General features: G+C 44.1%; 2 protein-coding genes across 2 annotated transcripts; both read right to left on the reverse strand.

Annotated features, from left to right (window-relative positions):
* Positions 1-811: 811 nt before the first annotated feature.
* On the reverse strand, positions 812-15,161 carry LOC130172825 (IgGFc-binding protein). The gene is made up of 21 exons (XM_056381764.1): positions 15,119-15,161; positions 12,827-14,068; positions 12,337-12,680; positions 11,556-12,135; positions 10,853-11,451; positions 10,170-10,737; positions 9,667-9,932; positions 9,200-9,541; positions 8,460-9,033; positions 8,112-8,311; positions 7,681-7,822; positions 7,185-7,513; positions 6,475-7,054; positions 5,776-6,374; positions 4,881-5,448; positions 4,159-4,757; positions 3,487-4,054; positions 3,178-3,377; positions 2,602-2,982; positions 2,184-2,470; positions 812-1,336 (listed from the first exon to the last, which is right to left on the reverse strand). The coding sequence occupies exons 2-21, from the start codon at positions 14,019-14,021 to the stop codon at positions 1,327-1,329; spliced, it is 8,931 nt and encodes a 2,976-aa protein (XP_056237739.1). The 5' UTR covers positions 14,022-14,068; positions 15,119-15,161; the 3' UTR covers positions 812-1,326.
* A 1,552-nt stretch (positions 15,162-16,713) lies between these two features.
* On the reverse strand, positions 16,714-19,623 carry LOC130172826 (IgGFc-binding protein-like). The gene is made up of 6 exons (XM_056381765.1): positions 18,799-19,623; positions 18,162-18,714; positions 17,884-18,083; positions 17,388-17,765; positions 17,026-17,297; positions 16,714-16,920 (listed from the first exon to the last, which is right to left on the reverse strand). Exons 1-6 carry the CDS (start codon positions 19,345-19,347, stop codon positions 16,905-16,907), a joined length of 1,968 nt encoding a protein of 655 aa, XP_056237740.1. The 5' UTR covers positions 19,348-19,623; the 3' UTR covers positions 16,714-16,904.
* Positions 19,624-19,776: the final 153 nt, after the last annotated feature.

Genomic DNA, 19,776 nt, shown 5'->3' on the forward strand with positions numbered 1-19,776 from the left:
CTTGTCTCAGGAATGAGAGCGAGAGAGAGAGAGAAAGAAAGAGAGAGAGAGAGAGAGAGAGGAGGAGAGGGAGGGGGGCGGGGTGCTGGTGTGAGCGCTCAGCCACTGAAGTAACTCCCCAAAAAATTACCCCGGGCTGCCCTGCGCAGAGGTAAACAACACTAGCAGAGCAACAGTTCAAGTGCGTCTGTGAGGAGATTATTCCCAGGTGGTTTCGTTGCCAGCACTGATAGTAAAACATGGTTTTATAATGAACTGTAGATCATGCTCATTTCCTCCCCAAAGCCAAATAAATAAAAGATACACAAGTAGCATCAAACAGTGAGCCTGTTGTACTGTGGTTTAATTTACGGGCTTTGGAAAGTGGCTCAGTGCAGTGAAGTGAAAGCATAAACACTAGTGTGCTTTCACAGCCAGCACAGTCTGTCAGTGAGATATAGTTTTCTCTCAGCTATATGAAAACTGTCTCCCCAAGGTCTCTCCCACACCAAACTGCCAGATTCCCATCCTCCACCAGCAGCAAGAACAGAGTGGAGTTTAATGGCAGCAGGTCCCTTCCCAATATGGGGAACACAGGCTATGATATACAGAGTGTTTCCTGGGTATGAGGAATTTTCTTTTCCCCTCCCTCGACAAGAACCTTTGGTACAGTTAGCTTATCCAGACATCAAGTTTATACAATAGTTCCTCTTTCATCAGCAGAAGCCACACAATCATTACCCTTATGAGTCATACTTTTCTAATTTGTTATACAGATTGTAAACCACTGTACATTCTTTGGGAATGATCACAAATTGCAAACACACAGGGAGATGAAACATTGTTTATTGGTCACAAGAGTGAGGACAACACATAAACAAACAAAACAAAACATAGGCCTAAACGTTTTTAAAACTATACAGATATAATAAGACGGTTATAAGACTTGTGACCGTGCCTTGCTCTCAGCTGGTGTTAAGAGATTCTATGATTACCTTCTCCACTAGATGGAGATGTTGGTCAAGGATGAGCGAGGTTTGTTTTCAACTCCAAAATGAACAATAGAAGACCAGACTTCCAATGAACAAGCAAAAAGAATTTCATGGAATCAAGAAGGAAGAGGAGAAGTGTGATGAGTAAGACTGGATGTAAACAAGCAGTAAACTACAGCTGAACAACTTCACAGTCTTCTTCATCCTATTTAATGGGGGTAAAAAGCAGGGATGTAGAACCACATTCTACAGCTGTTTCTTTCACGAGGATGCATCGCTTCATGGATTTGGGAGGAAACAAGTTGAGTTTTTACCTTTATAACAGATGCTTTCTATTGCCTTGGAGTCAATGTCTCTACAGGCCACTGAAATGAAAAAGAAAAAAAAAATTGCAGTCAAAGGGCGCTTGAGCAAGGTAAAGACCTGTTCACTCAGGCACAACAGAGATTACAAACAACACTTCCGAACATTGTATTTTAAAGGTAAATGCAAACACTCAGGAGCAGAATTGATTCTGAGGGGTATTTTCCGGTGTGTTTAGGTTCTTGTGTTGAGAAAGGAGAGGGGGGCACAAAACTTTATTCTCTAAGGGACTGACTTAAGGCTACAACACAGAACTAAAGATGAGCGCTCAAATTAATATTGCACCCAGATGAGTCTTAAGTGTCCTTGGATGACAAGCAGTGATTGGATTGCAAGCTTGGTAGCTTTTGATGGCCATGCCTGTCAGCCTCACCTGCTTTTTAATCAGTAATTACCATAGGGGATTCTCTGGCATTTCTTAATTAAATTGGATCAAATGCAATTAAAAACCACACTCTCATTCCTTTAAAAGGGCTCTGTGGAGTCCTTGTTTAGTTCTTGCTGTTAAGAGAATAAGCGGTTGAATGGTCATAGCACCGTCCCATCTCTCGCTGATCTGTACTTGATTATTTCAGTGGTCAAATTAAGTTTGCAGTTTGCATAATAAAGGGTAAGATGGAGTTCAAGATTGAAACTTCTACTCTAAGTAGGATTGTAGGTTAAAAGCATAGCTGAGCAGACAAAGTTGTTATCCTGTTAAAACAATTAAAGTTAACATCAGGAGCAATGTGATCGGAGCATGTACTGTAGCAAAGTACTATCATTACCAAGGCCCTAAATGTAGCAATGTGTCTTCATCCATTACATCAATACAGAGGAAATCTTACAGTACAGCTTTCACATACTCACCATCTGGAAAAGTCCCCAGCGCTCCAGGAGCCGACAACCACAGACACATCAGTGGTAATTTTCCCACCTGCAGTCTTCATATCATCTTTGGAGTCGTTATTGTAGTTGCCACAGGCGCCGCACATTTTACCGGACAGGGTGCTGTCAACAACGACGCTGACCTCCTGTGAGACTGAGTAGGTGACCCGCACAGAGGATGCCTTCTCGATGATCACAGTCTTCTCTGAGATTTTGACGGATAGTTCACGCGTCACTTCGCTGGGAAGAGACACTTTCCTGCCATTTACCTGGATGACGTGAAGACGGGGAACGGAGAAGAAACAGAAAATGAGTTGAGACAGAATAAAAAAAAAAATCGACATCAAAATGATTGCTGTCGTGGTTTAAACTATTCTTTATCCCTTCCAGCTCCTCTCACCCAGGTCGCGTGTTGGCTGTTCACTGTGACGATGGTTTCCTTGAAGAACACATACACGGTGGCGACAACGGGAGATGCCCCTTTACTGCAGACCCTGACGTCCACAACCACACGGAACCACAGCTCAGCGGTCTCATCACACAGAGATGCCACTTCAAATGCCCCTTGAGCTCCCATGGCTCCAGACATGCCATCAAAGGAGCTGAGGTGGCCAACTTGGTTGATGCTGCAGTGGCCCTGTTTGGCCTGGCAACCTCTGACTCCGTCTCTTATACCGCAAACCTCCCGACTGGCACAGGACAGCTTTTCACACTTCACCACACCAGAGGCCTGGCACACACACTTGGACTTACAGTCTTTGTCCACCACTGCTTGGCCCGCCTGGAAATGCACGTTGTGTATAATGTTATCTTCCAGTTTGATGAATAATGTCTTACATCTCTATTCATGTGTAAATACTATGACAAGAAAAGAAAGTATTAATAATTTTTTATAGGCTTCTTTTTCATGAATAACTCTAAATTGCAGCACAGTCTCTATGTATGACAACAAAGTAAAGTGTCAGCACAGTTTTACCGTCAGATATTTGCCGTCGTACACACACCCACAGTTGTCCAAGGAAACACACTGGATGCCATCGAATACAAAGCCGGCATCACATTGACATCCTTCAAAACAGCTTTCCGAACAGGAAAATGGGTAAATAAAGCTGACACAGGTCCCGCCACAGGTGTCGGCACACACCTCATAGTGACTGCGTGGAGGGCAGGAAGCAGCTAGAAGAGAAGAAGACATTTGTGAAACTTTGTCTGTGCACCTGAAATATAAAACACAAAAAAAAAACCAAAAAATTCTTCAGCTAAAATACATGTATGTGTAACTTACGGCAGAAGGAGCTGCTCCTCCATGGCTGGATTTGAACACCTGCACTTTGGCAGGCCAAAGCATAGGCCTGCACACTGTTACACAGAGTATCTTTCTTGCCATCCACAGCACACACATCAAACACACAATGAGAAACATATGCTGCTGGGTCGACTTTACTGTGGCAGGCTTTGAAAGGCCCATCACGTGCACTTATGATGCCGCAGGAGTCGGGTTTTCCGTACAATGCAGCCTTGGCCTGCTCACACACTGGGCACTGTCCTCCACAGCCGCCACACACGTACCCAGGCAGGTCCACCACCCACGCCTTCCCAAAGTCATCAACACTTTTTGTTTGTTTGCCACCAGGTAGTATGAAGTCATCGCCACCCTTCTTGTTGTAGTTGCCACAGAGACCACACATCTTACCCTGGTATGTAGAAGGCACGATCACCTCAACATAATAGACAGTGTCATAGAGGACTGTCAGTCCAAAGTCTGTTTGTACAATTATGTTGCGACCTTCCTGGGTGACTCTAAGACGGCCATCGTCCAGGGAGAGAGGGAGGTTTAGAAGTTCATCATCCACCTGGATGGAGGAAAAGGAAGATGAATCACAGTGACACATTTTCCCTCTAAAATAAGTAAATGTGCAAATGTAAAAAGTTAATTGGATAAAGTTGTTGCACTCACAATAACTTTCCATGGCATTCCCTGCTGGATGTAAATGACAAAACCGTAGACTGCTACTGTAACCGACTTGGTCACAGCCACTTTTCCATTTCCATACTTCTCATTCCCCTGAGTTACAGTGAATGGAGTCAGCTGGCCATTGTCATCATTGCAAACCTTGGCCAATACATAGACACAGGTACCCTGGAAATCAAATCTCCGTCCATCAAAGGAAATGTAATGAGGGTCGCCAGAAGCGACACACTTGCCTTGCCCCTCAGGGTGGCAGCCTTTCACTCCCTTTACGAGCTTACAGATCTCCCCTGTTCGGCACTTGGCCTTCTGGCAAGATATTGCGCCGTTCTCTCCACAGATGCATTGTGCCACACACTCGCTTTCAGGGTAGAAGACGTCTCCTTTCCTGTAGTACTGACCGCCGTATGAGCAGCCACAGTCTCTCACGGGCATGCAGGTACCCCCACTCAGCAGGTAGCCTTCGTCACACTCGCAGGCTTCTGTGCAATGCCTGTGACAGGTGGCATAGGACGTTAAGCTGGCGCAGCTGGCTGGGCAACCTGTGACACACAGGGTATAATGGCTGTTCGCTGGACACAACATTGCTGTGGGGTAGGATGAGAAGAAGGGGAGAGGAACAGGGTGAGATATGAAAGATGTATGTATGTATTTGAAATAAGAGATTTCATATATGAAAACAAAAAATGAAAACACAATCACAAACTCACGACAGAAGGTTTCTGTTCTCCAGGAGTGGATGGTGATTCCTCGGCTCTGACAGGCAGAGACATACACTCCCACTGCATCACAGACTGATCCACGGTGGCCATGATAATGACAGGCATCATACACACAGTCCTCCAGGTAAAGGGCAGGGTCCACATGGCTGTGACAATCTCTGAAAGGCCCTGCTTTGTCAGCGATAATACCGCAGTACTTCTGGGCTTGGTATTCTTTCTTCTGGGAGTCTGAACAGGCCTGGCAAAACGCCCCCTGGCAGACTGATGAACAGCCTGGTACGAGGGCCACCTGCCAGCTCTCCCCGAGCTTGACTCCGTCAGGGGCAATCTGGCCATTCCGCATGGTCAGGTCATCCTTAGCGTTTCCGTTGTAGTTGCCACACAAACCGCAGACTGCACCCTGGTAGTTGCTGGGCAGAGTTACGCTCACCGTGCTCCGCCAGTCAAAGGTCACAGTGATACCAACAGCTGTCTCCACAACAGCTGTCCAGCCACTGAGAAACACCACCAGCTCATTATTGTACTCCAGTGGCAACAAAGCACGCTGCCCATTGAACTGAGGAGCAAAAAGTGGGGGAGGGAGGGGGGAATATTTTTAGGAGATTAAAGATTTAATAATTTTGTGGTCCTTAAAATGCAATTAAATTTATACGCACAGGAGCATGAGGGATGTCAGAATTAGCACAATGACAGAAGGCATTATCAGATCATCCCCTAATTTGTATGAGGCTCAGAATATCTGTCCTGTTTTTATTTTCAGTGCTGTAACTACATGCTGTGTCCCATTTCATTTCTCTCCAAAAAGCCACATAAAAACAAGGCTGCAACTACCTCTTCAATATTTTATTAAATCACCTGTACGCTTCACATTATCCATACTCACCAGGACCATGTAGGGGTATTGTCTGCTGATGGTGAGGGTGATTCCATATATGGAAAACGTGACGGTCCTTGTGTAGGACACAGCTTTGCTTCCCCGGTGGTCGTTCTGCACAGTCACCTTGAACGGCACTAGCCCGGGCTGCTGAGAACACAGTCCCACCAGCTGATATACACATGTTCCCTGGAAGTCATACCTGCGGCCATCAAAAGTGCGGTAGTGTGGGTCACCTGAGGCTGTGCATGTGGCGTGACTGATGGGTCGGCAGGCGCGCTCTCCATCCTCTATGGTGCACCTTTCGTTGCCAGAGCAGGATGCCTCACGGCATGTCACCATGCCCAGGGTCGCATCGCACTCACATAGGCGACCACAAACCTCATCGGCCCAGAAGTGCTGGCCTGGTTTGTAATAGCGACCCTGGTAGGAGCAACCACATGTTTTAGCAGGTACACAGACACCAGCGCTGAGGACATAACCCGCGTCACACACACAGGTCTCAACACAGGCACCGTTGCAGGCCTGCTTTTGTTCAGGGAACGGGCAGGATGGTTGGCACGGGCTGGCACACTCTTCATAGTGGCTGTGACGCTGACAGTTCATTGCTGGATAGGAATTGAAATTAAATTGCATTAACGAAGAAAAAAAAAAAGGTTAAATATTTGATTGAAATATTGAACAAAAGACTTTCTCACAAATACTCACGACAGCCAAACTTTTTCCTCCAGTTCTTGATTATTATTCCTCCCTCACGACACTGCCTACTGTAGGAGGCCAATGCCTGGCACAGCATCCTCTTGTCTCCCTTATTCTGACACATATCATACACACAGCTGTCCATGAAGGCCTTGGGGTCCAATTTTCCATGACATCTCTGGAACACACTATTGGTCTTGGCTGTGAGAGCCCCACAGAAAGCCTCAGTCTCATAGAGCTTAGCCTGCTTATCATCACAGGTAGCACAGTTTGTCTCGCATGTGTCCCAGCAAGGATGGTCCTTGTCCTGGTCAGGCGTTTGCCAGCTCTTGCCCCACTCTATCACTGACGAGACAGCTTTTCCAGCAGGATTCTGGAACTCATCACCAATGTTGCCATTGAAGTTGCCACACAGACCACAGACACTGCCGAAGTAGCTGCTGGGCAGCTGAATGACCAGTTCCCAGTTCCAGTCATAGCTGACAACCAGGCCAAAGTTCGTCTGCACCATTGCAGTATGACCAATTTGAATCACTGACACTTCACCGTCACCCAGTCGTACTGGAAGATTCAGCAGTTCCCCGTCCACCTATGTAAATGTATACAGTATATATATATATATATATATATATATATATATATATATATATATATATTACATACACACACACTGAAAAAACTACAGGTCAAACACATCAGACAAGCAACTAAAATCTTACCGTGACTCGACCAATTTGGTTCTTGCCTATGATGATGCTGTACCCGTATACAGACACATCTACCTCCCTGACGTAGGAAACTGCTGTGCTTCCTCTGTTATCATTCCTCTCTGTGATTGAGAATGGCACTAGACCATCCAGATTCCCGCAGGTCTTGGAGATGACGTACTTGCAGGTGCCCTGGAAGTTATAGTTGTAACCGTCGAATGTGTGGTAGTGGGGGTCACCCCAGGCCCAGCAGATGCCTGTGTAGTTGGGGATGCACACAGCTTCACCCTTCTCAACCCGGCACGTCTCCTTGACCCGGCAATTGGCATCTTTGCAGGGATCTACACAGGACAAACAAAGGGAAATTAATTGGAAAGTTGTGATTTAACTCAATAATAATTTAATTGTACCTTTATTTATGGTACATTTATTGAAAAGAGTATTTACTTTTAATTCAGTTGAGAATAGATAAAGGTGGATAATATAAACATACAGTTATTAGTCTTACCTTTATTGTAGCATGCTCGTTTTCCTTTCTTGATCATGCACTTGGTGCTTTGAGGGCAGGAGTGCTTTTGACAGACGAGGCCTGTTGCTGGATTACAGGTGCACTTTGTGTTACAGTCTTCCTCATGCACAACTTCACCAGGCTGGGGACACAGAGCAGGTTCATTACATAGGGGAAAATAAAATAATTGAAATAACAGGTTCAAGAAGGATCCATATCATTCTCATTCCACCTCGTCAAGAAACACAAATTTAGACAATCTGCTATTTAAATGTCATGAGAAAGCCTGGCTAATGTGGTGGAAAAAATCATGAACATGAGCATGAATGTTGCTATAGGTATTTGCTTAAGACAGTTCTATACTAAAAAGCAATCTGCTGTACATAACAGTTTATGAAATGGCTTTTTTGTACAGAGGTGTTGAATTTTACCCTGTAAGTTTTCCCATTGTCATAGCATCCACACTCAGTCTCTTTGACACATATCTGTCCATTGAATAAGAAGCCATCATCACATTCACAGCCTTCTGTACAGCTGGTGGAGCACTGGACTATCTCTGTGAGGCCTGGGCAGGATGCAGAGCACGCGTCTGCACACACCTCATAGTGACTGTTGGCTGGACATTTCATGGCTAAAATAAAACATCACAAGACAGTGAGAAGGTGTATTAGAGAAGAGGCTGTGCTTACACGTAAAGTTTACAGTATTAATATGATAGAGGACAATAAAAGGTTGATTTGGAGGAAAAACAAAAAGGTGAATTTCTGTTTGTCACTCACGGCAGAATGAAGCCGTCCTCCAGTTTTTGACGTCCACTCCTGCCATGTGACAGTTGAAGGCATAGGCCGCTATGCTGTTGCACAGCACCTTTCCATCCCCATTGGAAGCACACACATCAAACACACAGTCTTCAAAGTATGGCTCTGGGTCCAGTTTACTATGGCAGACTGCAAAAGGACCTTTGGGTGCAGTAACAACACCACAGTAAGTGGACTTTGAAAACACGGCCTTCCGAGCTGGCTCACATTTAGGACAGTAATTGCCTTCACAGCCATTTTTACACACCACCCCGGGGATGGTGACCTTCCATGACGTTCCAAACACATTCACGTTGCTGGTGAGCTGGCGCTTGGGCGTTTGGAAGTCATCTTTTTGGTTACCGTTGAAGTTACCACAAAGGCCACAGACCTTACCACGGTAATTGCCAGGTACTGTGACTGTCACATGGTAGACCAGGTCATACGTGACCAGCAGTCCGAAATTTGTTGCAATAACATAATGCTGGCCTTCTTGATAGACCAGCACAGCTCCATTATCCAGATTCACAGGAAGATAGTTAAACACTCCATTTACCTACAAAAAGAGGCAAAGGTCTCATTTACAGAACTACTGATGGTATGAACGCTAAAGTATTTGTCAAACTACTTTTACATCCATTACACAATACAAGTAAAAAAAAAAGAGAAAAAAAAATCACTGTATTGCAAATATGGATATTGTTCAAATAAGGATTATTCACCAGGACTCCAAACATGTTGTTCCGCATGATGAGAGTGAATCCATAGACCTTCACAGCAACCAGCTTAGTGACAGACACCACTTTGTTGTTCACCATCTGGTTCCACTGCACGTTCTCCACCTCAACAGAGAAGGCCACCAGGTGGGTGCCTTCCAGCCCACAGCTCTTAGACAGTGTGTAGGTGCAGGTGCCCTGGAAATCAAATAGTCGCCCATCAAAAGAGCGGTAGTGGGGGTCACCAGAGGCGTGGCAAACACCCTTACCAACAGGGTGACATTTTTGGACGCCATTCTCTACTTTACACTTCTCATTAGGGCCACATGAGAACTTCTGACATTCAACCTGAGAAAAACAGTTGAGAAACAAGAGAAGTGTGTTGTTATAAAAATCCAGACCGCAAGTTCACATTGACCACTATCAAATTATTACAACTGAAAGTTTAAACTGTTCACTTCAGTATGCATTACCTCTCCATCTTGTGTGCATTTGCACTCCTCCTGACATTGCCCGTTGGGATAAAACACTTGGCCGATGCGGTAGTAGCGGTCGTTGTAGAGGCAGCCGCACTGTGAGAAGGGAACACATACATCTCCGCTGAGGATGTACCCGTCATCACAGGAACAGCCCTCCTTACATTGAACCTTGCAGCCTGAAAGAGGGGCCAGACTTTTGCAAGTGGCAGGACAGCCAGTCGCACAAACTTCATAGTGGCTGTTGACTGGACATTTCACCGCTGGACACGAGGGACATAAAAGACAACGCAAATGTTTTTTCAGTTTACTGGACACAGATGCCAAATGTTAGCAGTTATCACAAAACTTCATAAAAACACACACATTAAAGTAAACATAAAAAAGGGGTAGGCTCACAGAACAGTAAAAATGTTATTGTTATACTTTCTATACTGCTACAGTATATAATGCTCACTTTGCCTGTTATGTAAATGATTTTAAGGGATTGCATTTCTCACCACACAACTGACTAGTTCTCCAGCTGTACACCTTGGCCCCCGCAGCCTGGCAGGCAGATGTGTATGAAGTAATAGCCTGACACAGCACATCCTTCCTGCCTTTATACAGGCAAACATCATAAACACAGTCTTTAAAGTAACCAGCTGGGTCCACCTTAGCATGGCAGCCACGGAATGGCCCATTGGGGTCTCTCAGTATACCACAGAAGTCTCCTTTTTCGTACTGAACCTTCTGGGTAATGTCACAGTCCGGACACGCCCTTTTACAGCCCTCGACACAGCCCGGGATCTCAGCCACTCGCCAGCTGGCACCAACAGCTGCTGGTGAGACAGCTTTGTCACCGTTCTTTGGAATCAGGTCATCCTGGCCTTTGCCGTTGTAGTTGCCACAGAGGCCGCAAACGGCTCCCATGTAGTTGCTTGGAAGTGTAACAAACACAGCATTTTCCCAGTTGAAGGAGACTTCAAGGCCAAAGTTTGTGGTGAGGAGAGCATACCAGCCGCTCTTATATACAGATACCTGCCCTCCAGCCAGGGTCACAGGCAGGTTGACCAGCTCATTATTCACCTGGAGGAGAATATACAGTTACACTTACCTATTATGATGAAATATTGCAAACAGAACATGTCCAAATAACTCAGAGAATGAAACTTGCACATGCTAAACATTATGTAGTTCTTACCATAATCAGGCCCTTGTGTGTCCTCGTAATGACAATGCTGAGGGAATACACCTTGACTTCGACTAACTTGGTGTAGGAAACCACCTTGCTGCCCCGGTGATCATTCTGCACCAGCACTTCAAAGGGCACTAGCTCCGGGTTGTTGGAGCAGAGTGCAACCAGTTGGTAGACACATGTTCCCTGGAAGTCAAACCTCGTCTTGTCAAAGGTCATGTAGTGGGGATCACCTGTGGCCTGGCAGGTGCTATAGGAGAGGGCTTGACACTTTCTTATACCGTCAACCACCTTGCACTGCTGTCCTGCCCCACAGCCTTTATTCTGGCACTCCACCAGTCTGCTTCCAGCAATGCATTTACACCATTTCTGACAGCCCTGGTCAGCCCAGAATGACTCCCCAGCAGGGATGTATCGACCCTCGTAGGTACAACCACACTGAGCGGCAGGCACACACTGACCTCCGCTCCAAACAAAGCCTGCGTTACAGGTGCAGGTCATCACACAGGGGCGTTTGCATTTGGAGGGAGCATCAGGATCAGAACAAGTGGCAGGACAGGCATTGCCACAGTGCTCATAGTGGCTGTTGGCTGGACATTCAAGACCTTTAGGAAAAGGAAGGAGAGTAGAGTTTGATAAGTGCTTGGATCAATAATGAGAGAATGAAAAGTGAGTTGATCTAGTGATTAATTTAGCTAAAATTACTTACGGCATTTTGCCATCTTCCTCCAATCTTGAACCTGGATCCCAGCAAGCTGGCAGGCCTCAGTGTAAGCCTCCAGTGCATTGCACAGGAAATGTCGAAGGCCACCTCCCATGCATACGTCATATTTACAGTTCTCCAGGTAAGCTTGTGGGTCAATGATGGCGTGACATTTGCTGAATGGCCCATTAACTATACGTATGATGAGCCCACAAAACAAGTCACCCTCCCACATCTTCATCAGGCTGTGCTCACAACGCTCACACCCACCCACACAGTCATCTCTACATCTGTCATCTTTCACCAAACCTGGAACCTTCCAGCTGCTCCCAAAGGCCACAGCCCCATCTGCCTGGGTGCCAGAGGGTGTAGTGAAATCATCATTGGGACTGCCATTGAAGTTGCCACAGAGACCACAGGTCTTACCAGCATAACTGCTGGACAGAGTGACCACAAGATAGTGTTCCCAGTCATATCGGACAGTAAGGCCAAAGTCGGTCTCAATGACCACAGAGTGACCGCTCTGAAACATTTTCAGTTTGTCATTGTTCAATGTTACTGGCAAACTCCACAGACTGTTGTCAATCTGCACAAAAGAGAACAGAAAATACATTATGAGGCCATCACATTCATAATTGATTGATTTAAATGTATGCATTTTAATGTGTCACACAAAGAAATAATTAAAACTAATGATCATAATAAATTGAATTAAATATTACAAATTATTTAATTGAAATAACATTTGCATATTGAATAACAATCCTTTACAAACAGAAAGCCTTACCCTCAGACGACCTGTTTCAGACCGAACTACTGTGATGGTGATGCCATACACCTTCACTGTGACCAGGGCGACATAAGACACCCTGAGGCTTCCTCTGTTCTCGTTCTGGGCAAGGATCTCAAAGGCTGGGAGATCATCCTTTCCACAGTTTTTAGCAATGACGTATGTGCAGGTACCCATGAAGTTATAGTGTCGACCATCAAAGGTACGGTAATGAGGATCTCCCATGGCCCAGCAGGTACCAGGTTTGCTTTCCACTGGCTTGGGGACACAGGAAGGATACCCTCCCTTCATCTCACACACCTCACTGGCACTGCAGGTGATACTGCTGCAGGACAAAGATACTAGAAAAACATGAAGAATATAAATCATTACAGTTAATCTATCTGCAATGTAAAACATTTTCAAGTCAATATAATGTTTCTCTTAACAATATCTCCTTGAAACTTTTTTTTTCTAATGATGAACAGCTATGGTATGTGCTCCTTACCTGGCTTCATACATGGTGCTGGGGCACCATAACCATTCATCTGGCTGACTCCTATACTGTAGACAGCAAAGCTGGAACCAGAGCTGGACACAATGTGTCTGTTGCTGCCAGGGGCTTGTTTGTAGGACATCTCTGCCCAAGAGAAATCTGTCCCTGCAACCTTTTTCCACTGAACATCACGGGGTAGGTTCGCACCATCAATACGCAGCTCTGCCATTGCCCTTGTCTGTGCCACAATCAGGGCTTTGTTTTCAAAGTCATCAAGAGCCCTTAGTGCATACGAGGAGCAGAAACGGTCTGTAGGCAGGATGGTCATCAAGAAAGGGTCGTAGTGCTGGATCCAGCCAAATGAGAAGCCGTTGAAGAGCAGGAGGACCTGGATGCCATGATCAGCCTGAATGGACAGTGTCTCAGGATCATGGTAGTGGATTTCCATTACCTGCCCCCTGATCAAACTCAAAGCATCTTCACGCTTGCCATATTGGATGGTGACTCGGGTGGGCTGGGAGGCCTGGAGAAATAGGCTGTCAAATTTCTTCTGGAAAGGCAGGGGAGGCACAATGAAGCTGGAGCCCCACCTGCTCACTGGCAGTAGCTGCTCGTAAACGTGGTTGCATTTTGAGAAGCGCCAGGTGCAAGTGTGACCCGTGAAAACAGCAACAGGGTGCTGAGAGGCGACTCTAGTGCCAGAAAGTTCATTCTCGCTCTGGAGCTGGACACTCTCATATGGCTGGAGATCTATCACCATGTGGCTGCCACTCTCATAGACACGACCCTGGAAGTTGATTGAGCCTCGTGGGAAAATGTCTACTTTATTGGCCTGTTTTCCATTTGTCACAGAGAATTCTTTAAAGGAGCCATAGGGCGTCCCAGCAGGTGTAAAGATGAAATATTCTGTACCCCACTCAGTGGTGGGATACACCACAGAGGTGTCTGCTGTGTACTGCTTGTAGCTGAAGGAGGTTACAGTCACATCTGCTGAGGCTTCAATGTGCACTGTGTTGGGAGACCTCGCACTGCCGTACATCTCGACACTGGTAGGGAGACTGATGGTGACCCCTTCTCCAGCATTTAGAGTTTTCTCTTGCCTGAAGTTTAAAGGACGCACTTCGACTGTCACTTTAGCATTGGCTTGAACAGCGATGACATAGAGCTGAAAGCGAGGACTATCGTAATGTGGAGCATAATTCTGCATGAATGACAGGGCAAACTCCGTCCCTGCCCATCCAGCGCTAGATGGACCTGACAGACAGGGCAAGGAAACAGACAGGAAAAACATGTGTCAAAGCAAGAGTTGTTTTGAAGTTACCTAAAGTGAAGTAGTCAGGTACAAAATTGTGCTTCACAAATCCTGTGTATGAGAAGAAAATATGTAAAAAAAAAAAAAAAAAAAAAAAGCACTAGGAAATGAATGAGACTATTTGTGCCAAGGCAATCAAAGGATTCGCAGACTGGCAATACAAACTTGGCTTGATACTTCTTGGATCGCATACACAGTACAAAGAAACAATATGACACCAAAGAAAAAAATACCTTCATTTCAAAGTTAAAAAGAAGGAATGAATGCTAGTCTGTAATGGATGGATTGCTTTTTTTCTTGATAACCATTGTGAGAGATTTAGACGGAGGAATAGTCACTTGACTGCTTCTCAGCAGCACTCAATAAGTCACTTTTGCAGACAATATAATTGCATAATGGAAATATTATCAATATCTGTGCCTATTCTGTGAAAAGAACATTTTCTGGGCTCAGTCAGGGCCTGGGGGATTTAGATTACACTCCTGTTTCACCCATTCAGTATAATAGTTGCAACTCAATAGCAGCTGAAGGTAAATGCTATTCCCAACAAAAGCAAATTTCAATTTAGATGGCTATCCTTTATGTGCTGCACTCTCAAATCCTTCACCTGTTTAACATTCTGCTTCATTCGCACAGGCACCTGGTACGGCCGCACAACAATTCTCTCAACTGAGGGGGTTGACAACCTGGATTCATTTCTTCAAACTGAGGGTTCACTTGGCTTCACGTCCTGCTGGGGAATTCTAAGACAAGGTTTGGGGAACGCTGCTGCGGTTGATTAACTGAGCTAAGCCACATTTAGTCAGGTTTAATAGTCATTAATGATGAGCAGCATTATTGATAGGTATTAAAGAAAAGAAAGATTTTCCAGAATTTTTAAATTTTCATCACAAGTACTGTGTTCAGAAGACAAGTATGGATATATCAAGCTGAAATAAGGAACACTCAAATGTATCCTGCAACAGTTAAAAAATATGAAAAAATATACTTACGGTTGAGAATTCCCCCCAAAGCACAAAGCAGCAACAGAGTACCCATGGCTGAAAGACAGAAATTGTTGTTTTATTTACAGAAGTATTAAAACTTTTAATTATTTGAGTGATATAAATCCAACAATTTGACCAAACAGTCAACATAAATAATCTGAGAGTGAACAGTGCTTACCTGCTACGAATAAAGAGTGATGTCTTTTTTCCATCCTTATATGTGCTCTGGGGGGGAAAAAAACACGGCCAGTCAAAAACTTATGTCAACAGGTAAGACTTTAAAAAGAAACCTTCCTCTAAAGCAAATTAAGGCAGAACTTGGCAATGACTTGTAGGTCCTGCTGTATGTTGACATAGGTCTAAGATCTAATACCAAATACACTTATTCATCTTTTGCTTTAATACCACCTAGTGACATGAACATCCTATCATTTAATCCCAGGGATCCTTGTATGAACTTCTCAATAATTTGTAATGGTGTAGAAGATAAATTTTAGGTATGGGTAATACTACTTATGTATTTGATGGAAAATAAGTCTATCAACCTGGACAAACTTCTTTAGAAACCTTTTTTTTCTCCCTTGGTGGAAAATGACAAAATACTGAAAAGACATCAGAATAATACATAATACATTAATTATGGTAGTTTTTAATTATGTTTATTCAATATAACCCAGTTTTTTTTAACGTATTTTTTAAACAGTGCCACTGGATGTATAACGCCAGGCAGATATAAGTCAATTTGATTATTTGCCCACATTCAGCTGTATATTCTGGTGTAACTAAATAATATTATCCATTTTAGACTGCGCAAGGCAAGAATGAGGATAAGACCAAAATCACAACTTATCTTCAAAGTTACCCAAGAGTCTGAGCAGATATCAGTCCAGTTTGATAATAGGGCTGGGTTTTGAGGAATGCTGGTTTCTTCTAGGATATAAAACACATATTTCCCACTGATTTTCTCTGTATAAATAAAGCAGTTTTAATGCAAGTATTTTAGCAAGTGTTAAATATAAATGTCACTGAAATGTGACAGTATGTTCATTTCCCCTCTGTAACTTTGTGTTTTGTTTAATTACAAAATGCTCTTCCACTTAGTATTTTGATGCGTGTTTAAATTGGTTAAAAAAAAAAGCTCTGCTAGACTTACAATTTCAGCCACTGTTTATACTGTCATTCAAGTCGGTTCATGCTTGTAATGTAATGTGTCCCTTGTCAATATCATAAATGAGTGGATGATTCCATGGAAGTGATCAAATCCTAAACATTTGTGTGAAGTGGCAGATGTTGGCTTAAACAGGTGGTTTCTGTTGGTTTTGTGTGTCACAAAAGAACAGCATGTAGTGGAGGGTGCCACAATCATTTGTAATGGAGAGAAAGTAAATATAACTTGGCACTTAACAGTTTGCATTAGAGTCATATATATATATTTTTTAAATAATTATAATAAACCAAACTCAAATATTTATTTAGTATCCAAGTGGTTAGAAGCCCTTGGGCAGGGCGATGGTAAGCCTGGATTAGTTACTGTACACATTGTTTGGATTAAGGCGTGCCCTCGATTTTTGTGGGAATGTAATCAATATTGACCAGAGATGACCTTGTTTAAAAAAGGTGTATGGTATTAACTGATAAGAGTGCTGCCAGTATTATGTTAAATGCATGAGGAGGGAATGCCTATCGAGTTAAAATGACAGAATATACAAAGTTTTTTTTTTTTTTTAAATAGTTTTTGTATTTCAAACATTCAACAATACACATTTACTCAGGACATTAAAATTGTCAGTTATCATCCAGTGAAGCCACTGTGAAAAGAGAAAACAATTTATTACTGGCCTAATTTTTTAAACAAACAAACAGTCATTAGTGAATACATGTATAATACTTTTATTGTGGAGGGGATCACTTACCAGCCAGGAAAGTCAGGGAGAACCCCTGACTTGACTGAACTGTGTGAGTGGAGGTCATTAAGGTTTCCACAGAGACCACACAATTTGCCTGAGTACCAGAAAGGGACCTTGACTGTCACCATGGTAACACCAATCTCTATCTCCAACTCTGACTCCATCCCAGTGTCTCTTCTCAAGATCACTGTTACCTCTGACTTGTCCTGGTTCACACCAGATGACAGGGACACCCCTGGCGACAAGGTGTAAGGGAGGGAAACAAAGTGTCCATTCACCTGTGGGGTGCAACAATGAGTTAGGAAAAACACTGGAAAATTTGTTAATGCTTCAGTTTGGGGGCCATCAAATCATGAGTGGAGTTATACCTTCACCATGCCTTCCTGTATGGCAACTGATAATCCATGCAGGAGGATCTGAAACACGGTGACAAGCCTGGAAAAGCTGCCATCACAAGGTCCATGGTAAGAGACCAGGCTGAACCACTGAACACTGGCCTCATCGCAGAGTGACATCAGACTGTAAGATAAGTCAGGTTCTAAGCTCAAATGCTGCCCACTGAGTGTGGAGATTTGGAGACTGTCCCAGAGTTTACAAACTTCTGTTCCATTATGACAACCCCAGGAGCCGTTCCTCAGAGCACACTGCTGCCCTGGGTTGCAGACTGCCTCTTCACATATCACCCCACCCAACGTGTGGCACCAGCATATCTTGGCGCAGCCGTCGGTGTACAGTCGCTCATCCATCTGAGAGGAGAAGAGAGAAATTCTGCATGTGAGCTTTAATAACAAATAATATATTCCCTTGAGAGTGTACATAGATAGATACATACATTTAATGTCTGTATTAAGCTTATACGTTTACCTTGATGTATATATCATTGAGAACACACCCACACTGACTGTAAGGTACACACTGGTTCCCATCAAACACATTGCCATAGCTGCACTGGCATCCTTCCGAACAGCCAGTTGCTGAAGAGCCAGGCTGGAGCAGAGCGGGGCATGAGTTGGAGCTGGAGTCAACACACTCTCTTGGGCTGCTCTGGTCAGGACACTGGAGAGCTGGTGGTAGCAAATACAGATCATTTAGAGTGTATCATATGCTCTTCATTTAAACTACGATCAAACCTATTCACTTACAGCAAGGAGTGTTCTCTCTCCATGACCCTACTGGTATTCCTTTAGCCTGGCAGGCTGCAGAATAGGCTTCCAGTGCTAAACAGGCGGCGACGTGCCCAGCCCCAGCACAAACTGCCCTAATGCACATAACTCTGTAAATATCACGCTCTATACCACTGTTCCAGCAGTGGTTGAATTCAATACTACTGTCCAACAGGACATCACAGAGCATGCTTTCATGTGAGGACAGGCTGCAATCATCACACTCCTTCCCACAAATATCAGTGAAATGCTGTCCAGGAGTCACTACTGCCCAGCTGTGCAGGAGCTCTGCAAAGCTTTCAGTAAGATGGCCATTTCTCAGTTTCAAGTCATCATACTTGTCCCCGTTGAAGTTCCCACAGAGGCCCGAAGCTGTGGCGTCATACACCTGCGGTACAGTTAATCTGAGGTATTGGGTAGAGGACAAGTCAATTCCCACCCCAGATGGTGTGATGATAATCAGTCTGTCGCCAACTTGGTATGCTTCAAGTTCTCCATTTTCAAAAGGCACACTGCGTTCTTCTCCATTTACCTGAGAGCATAGACACCAGTTAAAGATACATTTTATAAACTCTTTGCAACTTTAACACAAATCCATAGAGACCGCTGAACTTACTTGTATTTTCCACAGAGTTTCGGGGTCAACAGACACTTCCAGTGAAAGCAAATGAAATACTAGTCTGCTGATTGTGAAAATGCCATTACTATCTTTTTTAAAGCTTAGTAGCAGAAAATAGTCATGTATGGCTTTAGAGGAGAGGGCTGACACTACATATGTACAAGCACCATGATGAGGCAGAATAACACCATCAAATGTGATGTAGCCAAAGCCAGCAAACACTTGGCACACCCCATACTGCAAGACAAGGCCATCCTTTACTGAACAGCTCTCCATGGGGCTGCAGGTCACTTCTCCTCTTTTACAGTTGCACTTTTGGCAACTTTTCTCAGAGTTGAAGTGGCCAGCAGGGTGATACTGTCCCTCATGCATGCAGCCACAGTCAGAAACCAGCACACACTGGCCATCACTCAGGACATAGCCAGTGTCACACTGGCAGCCCTCCTCACAACCTCCACTACAGTTTGCTGGAGAGGACAGCCCAGCACACACAACAGGACACCGAGTTCCACACAGCTTATAGTGGCTATTCTTAGGGCATGGCATGCCTAGTGGGAGAGAGGGTAAATAAGTCTTACTTCAACTCATTAGAAGCACAAGGCATTTTTAAACATAAAATGTGTCATTCATATTCTCACTAAATACAATCAATGTACTTTCATCCCACAGAATTTTGTTCTTATTACCATACAGCCAAAACTCCACCCCTCCACTCTTAACTTTCACCCCACTGACTTCATGGTAAATGTCTGAGTACAAGACTGTGCAAAAATAAAAAACATCTTATGATGAATTACTTCATTTCTGTGGCCACTTAGGGAGACTGAAATATTTTGATGTTCACCTTCCGTCTATGAGCAAAATAACACTGCTGTAAAGTAAACTCAGATGTAAATATTTAATTTACATGATATAACCTTACCTGTCAAATAAATAAATAAAATAAATGATATGTGCCTTGCTTACACTGTAACA

The sequence above is a fragment of the Seriola aureovittata genome, chromosome 7 (assembly GCF_021018895.1).
Source record: "Seriola aureovittata isolate HTS-2021-v1 ecotype China chromosome 7, ASM2101889v1, whole genome shotgun sequence".
NCBI classification, from domain to species: domain Eukaryota; kingdom Metazoa; phylum Chordata; class Actinopteri; order Carangiformes; family Carangidae; genus Seriola; species Seriola aureovittata.